Raw genomic sequence first — 8,151 nt, forward strand, 5'->3', positions numbered from 1 at the left:
TCTGTCAGCCACTCCTGTCAGGCCCGACACACTCACTACACCTAACACATTGGTATCATGAGATATCACTGGAAAACTAACTCCCTGCTCATTAATATTCCAGGGTGACATAGGGTCCGGGTGTGTACAAGAGTTGTAAGTAAGCACTTGAATGATGTTCTTCAGATGGGTTTGGCAAGCAGCACATAAGCCCAGTCTGCTTTAGGCACAGGAACGTGTATTTGTGCAGCCGACTAGCCCGTCAGGTAGAGACACCGAAGGAACCGCTGCCTACAAAGGTGAAAACCAGGTGGGGGAGAGGCCTCTTAGCTATTCAGACAGGGGACCTGAACTGCAAATGATAAGCAACAATCAATTGCTTGTAGATAGTATTCCTGTATTATAAAAGTGTAACAAGGAAGGATTCAAGGGGCCAGAGCGGTTGAAATCACAGGCTGCTGGGTCCTCCAGCTGTGGGGTTGAAGTCCCTGGGAACTGAGTTTAGGTGAGGACCCTGCTCAGGCAAGGGTTGTAACTCACTGAAGTGAAGTGTCTGTCTTAGGGTATGTCTACACTTACATTTTATAGCGCTCTAACTTGCTGGCTCGGGGGGTGAAAAATCACCCCCCCGAGTGCAGAAAGTCTGAGCACTTGAAAGCCGTAGCGTAGACAGGCTCTGAGTGCTGGAAGCCGTGCTCCCAGCTCTCGGAGCTAATTCCCTTGTGGAGCTAATCCCCAGCGCTCGCACACGACCACACTCGCACTTCAGAGCTCTGCCACCATTTATCTTTACTCCTCCTTCGGGTGCCACTTAAATCTCTGCCTTTGCCTTCACTAAACGTGTTTGACTCTCCACCAGTTCGGTGCTGGGAGTGCCATAAGAGTGCTTGTCAAACACCAGTAAAATCTGTGAGCGGCTCTGGATTGTCCCTCTGAAGGAACAACAAACTTCCTTCCTTCTGTGCGTGTTGCAGGAGCGGGCTGGACAGTGCAGAACCGTTTGGGGGAAAGTCAGGATGGCTGTTGGGTTCACTACAAGGGGAAGCCGGGGAGTGACCTGCATGGCGGTAGCCTGGCTGTTGGAGTCAGGGCCGTGAGCAGGCATTGGTCTGGATTGAACCCCAAAAATGTCACTAGAGGATCTGTGCAGGGCCCATGGATTTCTGGGGAGATGGGATCTGATGGAGGCACACACTCTGTCCCTGCTCCCCCCCACAAACACTCACACACCGCATGCAGTGGGTCCTGGCTCACCTTCAGACCCGACACGCCGGTGATGAGCGCCTCATCAGCTGACTTGACGATGTTCCGGAAGAAACCGCCCAGCAGCTCCTTGCGGTTCTTGCCACGTACACTGAGCTGCAAAGAGAGAGAGTGCCAGGTGTGTGGGGGGGACGGGGGGAGAGGGCCCCCCAGGACCCCCTGCACCTCACTTCCCCCCCAGCCCACCACAGCAGCTGCCCAGAGCCAGAGATCATAGGAGCTAGGGGGAGGGATCTGTGCAGGCCGGGGTTGGAGGAGAGAGTGGGGCAGGGCAGTGGTGGGAGAAGGAGATGCCCCCCTCACCTCCCTGGCTCCTTCCAGGCCCTGTGCTCCTCACATTATGGGGGGCAATTTCCCACATGGTCCCCCTTGTTGGCGGGAAGCGGTGGAGATGGGAATGGCCTCAAATTGGGTACCAGGGGCCCGTGCTAGGCAGACAAGCAGCTCCGCAGGGAGAGGGGGGTTGTGGCTCAGCAGTAGAGAAGGCTGGTAGTGGGGGGTAGCTCAGTGGGGAGGAGGTGGGGGGTTCAGCAGGGGAGAGAAGAGCTGGGGGGTCAGGGGCAGGCTCAGCAGGCTCAAGGTGTTGCAGGAGGCCAGCAGGATCAGAGGGAGCCTCAGGTCGGTGGGGGTGGGAGGCTCTTGGGAGGGGTGCTTGGGGGTCTCACGTCTTGGTCATATTCCAGGAAGACGTAGAAGTTGTGGTCCCGGCGTAGGACAGGATGGGCTGCCAGGCGCTGCAGGAACACCTCGTGCATTGCCACCGTCTTTTTAAAGATAGCCAGGTACTCGCTGGGGGAGACAGGCGGGTGAGCATCTGCAGGGACAGTGGCCCGGTACTGACCCCCTGGACCCCCCCACTGCCCCCCAGACCCCCCCACTAACCCCTATGTATCACCTCTCGCTGATCGCCTGTACTGCCCCCATGGCACAGCGCCCCCACTGACCCCTCATTGACCCTATAGCACAGTACCCCCTAGTGCTACACTGGGGCATTGAGGTCAGCCCCCGCCCTCCCATGGTGTCACTCACCCCTCCAGCTCCTGTTTCATCTTGGCGAACTCCTCCCGTGTCAGGGTGCTGTTCCCCTCCCCGAGGCGCTGCAGCTTCTCCCGCGATGCCTCGAAGTCAGGCCTGGGGGGCACAGGGGGGATCTGGGCCGGAGGTGGTGGGGGAAGAACCAGGAGAAATATTAGCTCTGAACCCCTCCTCCAGCCTCCCAAACCTCTGTGACCCCAGGTTCCTGTGGGCCCGTGATACTAGCTGTGGGGCAGGCCAGGGGGTGAGGGTGGAGCTGATGGGGGCTCATGGTTGAGACATGGGGGAGAGAGGGCAGAGATGAGGGGGCCTCACAGTTGGGGGAGGGGAGTGAAGCGGGCTTGGGGGAGCTACTCGTTGGGACAAGGGAAGCTGGGAGGTGGAGCTGGAGAGGCTGAGAAAGGATTCATGGCCAGTTGCTATGGGGCAGGGGCAAAGGGCTCAGATGTCCTATTGGGGGATGATGCCTAGGGCTAGGGAAGGGCTGGGAGGTCAGGGCCCTTGGGGGTCCATTAGGGGCAGGATGTCAATGGCTAAAGAATCCCCCTCCTCTAGAAACACTCTTCCTTCTCCACACACACACACACACACACACACACACACACACACACCACTTCTGTTACAGTGATCCTGTGTCTCCACCTGTGCCCCACGCCTTTACAATTCATAGATTCACTGATCAGGAGGGCCCACTGTGATCATCTAATCCTTCTGGATAACACACAGCCCATGAAAGCTTATGCCCAAATACATTTGTTAGTCTCTAAAGTGCCACAAGGACTCCTCATTATTTTTGTCTTATTGCAGTTGATTTTCAGTCCAATTTGCTGGCTGAATGCATTGAGTTGAGTTGTTTTTTCTTGTTTATGATGTTGGGTATGTGATAGAAGAAGAGCAATATCATCTGCGAAATCCAAGTCTTCAAGGGATGAGAAGAGTGTCCATTTAATGCCTCTTGGCATGTCTTCTGTTATACACCGCATTACCCAGTTGATGGCAATGTTGAAGAGGATTGCAGACATGACACATCCCTGGCATACTCCTGTTTTGACTTCAAAATTGAGCTCACTGTGATCAACACTGCATGTAAAGTTGAAATAGAAGCTTTTGATGATGTTGATTATATGGAAAGGAATTCCATATGCCTGCAGAATGCACCATAGGCTGGTCCTGTGAAGGCTATCAAAAGCTTTCTCAAAACTCTATGAAATTTACGTAGAATTGCTGTTGCCATTCTAAACACTGTTCTATTATGTTTTGTAAAGTGAAGATCTGGTCTGTGTATCCACACCCTTTCCGAAAACCAGCTTGCTTTTTTCTCTATCAACTGCCTCTGATATACGCTGGACTATGATCTTACACTTTGCTTGGCACAGATAAAAGTGTGATACCATGCCAGTTATTACAATCACTGAGTTTTCCTTTTTTGGTATCTTCACTATAACCCTATGGGTCCACTCATCTGGCACTTTTTCTCTTTCCCAGACTGATGTAAATAGAGGGGCCAGGATAGATGCTGCTAATGAACAATTCTGCATTCAAGTTAAGCTTGCCATGAGCTTTCCCATTTTTTTAAGGATCTGATGGCTTGAATGATCTCTTCCTTAGTTGGGGGGTCTGTGTTGATATCAAGACCTTCTTCTTCCTCCTGGGAGTTTGCTTCCTCTTTAGGTGGCTCCCTGTTCAGCAATTCTTTGAAATGCTCTGTTCTGTGCATTTCTTGTTCTTTTTCGGTTGTTAGTAGGTGGCCTTGTTTGTTCCTGATGAGAATGTTTGGTGGTGTCTGCCGTTTACCACTGATAAGCTGTGTCATTTTGTAGTCGGTTCCTTGTTCACCATGAGCAGCTGCATCCCCCGCTTGTGTTGCCAGATTATCAATATAACGCCGTTTGTCCGCTCTCACAAGGTGTTTGACCTCCTGGTGTGCCTTGCTGTACTGCTGCGGTATTTGTCCTTTAGCTTCTGGGATTTTGTGTCTAAAACTTTTTTCTTCAGGGCTTGTATGGTTTCTATGGCATTCCATGTGCTGGGTGTAATCCACTCCTTCCTTCTCTTCTGCCTGTAGCCTAGATAGGCTTCACTGCTCTGTTTATAAATTGTTGTTACCTTGTCCCACTTCTTTTTGATCTCCTCATCTGCATTCCCCTCCTTTTCATCAAGGTCTGCAAGTGCTTGAAACCTGTTCTTTAACTGCAGAATGAAGGCTTTCTGTATGTCAGGGGACTCTACTTTGTCAATATCATAACGTCTATGTCCCTTGTTTGGTGGACCCACACTGCTCAGTTTTAGCTTGATGGAGGCTGTCACAAGTTGGTGGTCGCTGCCAACATCTGCACCCCTTCTCACTTTCACATCCGTCAGTGAGCGTCACCATTTACCACTGATCATGATATGGTCAATCTGGTTCTTATCTCTGACACCATGTCAGCCTGTGAATTTCACCATGTTCAAATAGGGTTCCACTGATGACTAGGTCATTCATATTACAGAAATCAACAAGTCTCTCTCCATTTTCATTCACGGCGCCACACCCATGTCTTCCCATTGCTCTGTCATTGTTTGTGTTGTCCTTACCGGCCTTGGCATTCAGGTCTCCCATGACGATAGTTAGGTCGTGGCGTGGTATTCTCTCTAACTCCCCCTGTAGTGTAAGATGAATTTGTCTTTTACTTCTTCATCACTATCATTTGTCGGAGCATAATACTGAAGCCGGGTGACATTATTATGTTTCCGTTTCGGTCTGGCTCTCATAAGTCTGCTGCTGATGGATTTCCATTCAAGCAGGGAATGCTCCACTCCCTCCTTCGAAAGGATGGCAACACCTTCATGGTGTTGTCCATCATCCCGTCCAGAAAACAGCAAAGTTTCTTCCGAGGTGTTGTTAATCTTCTTGATCCCATCCATCTGCTCTTGCTGACACCCTGGATGTGTAAGCTGTAGCGTCTCATCTCTGCTATGACCTGAGCTAGCTTCCCTGCCTCGTACAATGTCTGTACATTCCAAAAAACAAGTTTGGTTTTTGTCTTGATGTTGAGCACTTAAGTCTTCATGCCAGTGGCTTCCTTTTGGCTTTCGTCACTGGCAGTCATACAGGTCATTGACTCCTGACTCACACAGTAATGGTTGATTTCTCCGTCGCTGTTTCCTTAATGTATTTTGTTTTTTACAGGACAGGGTTGTTAGCCCTGTGCCTAACCCCCAACCTGGAGGATCAGGGTGCCTGTTTTGTCTGGCTCTCAAGTCCTCAACAGAGGAATCAGGCCTGGTTGAACCTACCAGGAGCAAAAAGCCCCCACCGACACAGACTCTGGGGATCGTTAGAGCACGCAAGCTGTCCCATCACGACAAGGCACGGACACTGGAGGACAGGTGGCCAAAGTAGGAGATGTGAAATTGAGAGATTCATCTTTAGAAGATCTTTAGCATGCTGATATTATTGCCTTATTTGGACAGATTAGTGGCCAACTACAGCTAATGTTGGGAGAGCTGTGAAAAGCAGCAGAATCTCTGGGACTTGGGGTCAATGGTGATCAAACCAAAGCTATGCAAGCCTCCTACAAAACAGAAACAAATGACCTGCAAATGATGTATGTGAACAGCAATGACATTGAATGGGTGAATAGGTTTATCTATCTGGGTAATCACTTGACAATACGAGGCTCTATATCAGAAGAAGTCACACGTTGGATTGATCTTGCATCCATGGCACTTCAGTGTCTTCAGAGGCCTCTGAGTAGGAGTGCTGGAACAATCTGTATAGTGGGGGTGCTGAGAGCCATTGAACTAAACTGTAAACCATGTATAGAATGGAAACCACTTCAAGACAGAGGGTGTGGCAGCACCCATAGCACTCCTAGTTCCAGCACCTATGCCTCTGGGTGGCAGGATGTCCATGTGACAACTACAATACTAGTGTTCAATGTGATAGTGATGACAACTCTGTTGTATGGAGCAAGAACATGGCCATGAAAAACAGCTGAGGAGAGGAAACCCAACAGTTTTCAGTGTCAAAACATCCACTGGTTTGATTTTGTCACAAACGAAGAGATTCTTAGATGACCCCGGCAAGTTGCAGTCTCGCATCCGCTGAGAAGACTGCAATGGTGTGGTCATCATGTCCAGCAAGGAGAAGAAGATGTGCTTTTATAGAAACTTTATAGACCTGAGGTCAAAGAAAATAGAGCAAGAGACCAACCACAAATGAGGTTGGAAGATGCAATTTTGAAGGATTTAAGAAGCCTAAATCCTCCCATGCTGACTCTTGCCAACAAAAGACGACTTGCAAGGGACTATTCAGGATGGAAGTTCATTCTATGTGCACCACAGCTACATCACAGCCATGTGAATCTGATGCTGCTGTGAATTAGAGCAGATTAGAAAAACACCCAGTCTTGACTGAAAAATGTCCAGTGATGGAGAATCCACCACAGCTCTTAGTAAATTGCTCCATTGGTTCGTTCGCCACACTGGTACAAATTTGCATCCTATTTCCAGTCTGAAGTTGTCTGGCTTCAACTTCCAGCCCCTGGATCTTGTTAGACCTTTATTTGCAGACTAGGAGCAAGTCACCCCTTAACCCTCTCTTGGTTAAGCTGAGCAGATTGAGCTCTTGGGAATCCCCCACTGTCACAGCCTGTTTTCCAGTCCTTTAACCGTTCTCATGACTCTTCTCTGAACCCAATTTAGCAATAGCCTTCTTGAGTTGCAGACACCAGCACCTGACATGATGTTCTCCCTTATTACACCCTGCCCCATGCCCCCCCAGATGCCCTTCTTACCATGATTCCCATATCCCCTCTCAGACTTTACAATGCCCCCCTGGTCCCCCTCATCCCCTCCACTCACGATTATGCCAGCGTATTCATCATTTTCAGAGAAGGTGTCATGCAGCCAAACAAAGTCCTCATGCTGCCGGACCACAGAGAGCGCTGGGCGGGTGAAGTCGGGCAGGGAGCTCTGCAAGAAGGGGGCAGGGGATGACACACTCCAACCCTGGGACTCCCAGAATCCCCTTCAATATGTGGACCTGCCAGAGACCTCCCCAAACCAGGGATCCCCTAGAAACCACCCCAAATGGGGACACCCAAGCCAAGGACCCCCAAACCTCACTAGAGACATTCCCCAGAGACCCCCCCAAACATCAGAGCCCTATGATGGGAGACCCCCCATAAGGGACCCCTTCCACCCTGTCTCTCCAATCCCCTCACCTTGGTCTGGACAGTGAATTTCACCTTGTCCCGTTCGCTGACTGCGTCTGAGATCTCAACCTGCAAGGAGGGGTCAGTGGCGAGCTCCTCCGAGGGTGAGCAAGGCTGGGGAAGAGAAGAGGGTCAGATATGGGAGCACCCAACGGGGGAGGGGGGGGATGCCGGGCGATGCCCGACCCGGGGCACTGGGGCGAGGGGGGCAGCAGGGTGCAGGGTACTGCCCCTCCCGGGAGGGGAATGCAGGACCCCGCCGTGGTCCCAGGCTCACCTTGCTCTCCTCCCCAGGCGGCATCTCCAGCGGCTCCTCCATGCGCCCCCAGGAAGAGAGCGGCCCAGGATGCCCCGTAGATGAACCCAGGCTCAGGCCTCATCAGCTGACTAGGAATGGGAGCGGGGAGCGGCGCGGGCGGAGGGTGTTGTCTCTTTAAATCGCTTCTGAGAGCTATTCCACGCCCCTCCTCCCCATTGGGCAGCGGGCACGGAGTCCTAGCTCCCATTCGCTGGGATTCCCACTCGTCACCGCCCAGGCGGGGGCAGTGGGGGGCGCTCATACCTTCTTAAGGTGGCGTAGGGGAAATAAGTGTGCGTGGGCTCCCTCTCTCTGGGGGGCTGGTCCCGGCTGGGGAGGGGGTGACCCCGGCAGCTGAGGAGATGGAGGAGAGGGGCA

General features: G+C 51.7%; 1 protein-coding gene across 1 annotated transcript; it reads right to left on the reverse strand.

Moving 5' to 3' along the window:
* Positions 1 to 67: 67 nt before the first annotated feature.
* SNX32 (sorting nexin 32) lies at positions 68 to 7,921 on the reverse strand. The gene is made up of 7 exons (XM_038411680.2): positions 7,753 to 7,921; positions 7,485 to 7,589; positions 7,123 to 7,233; positions 2,272 to 2,393; positions 1,908 to 2,031; positions 1,234 to 1,338; positions 68 to 270 (listed from the first exon to the last, which is right to left on the reverse strand). Exons 1-7 carry the CDS (start codon positions 7,792 to 7,794, stop codon positions 202 to 204), a joined length of 678 nt encoding a protein of 225 aa, XP_038267608.1. The 5' UTR covers positions 7,795 to 7,921; the 3' UTR covers positions 68 to 201.
* Between the last annotated feature and the right edge of the window lie 230 nt (positions 7,922 to 8,151).

This window comes from Dermochelys coriacea, chromosome 7 (assembly GCF_009764565.3).
Source record: "Dermochelys coriacea isolate rDerCor1 chromosome 7, rDerCor1.pri.v4, whole genome shotgun sequence".
NCBI classification, from domain to species: domain Eukaryota; kingdom Metazoa; phylum Chordata; order Testudines; family Dermochelyidae; genus Dermochelys; species Dermochelys coriacea.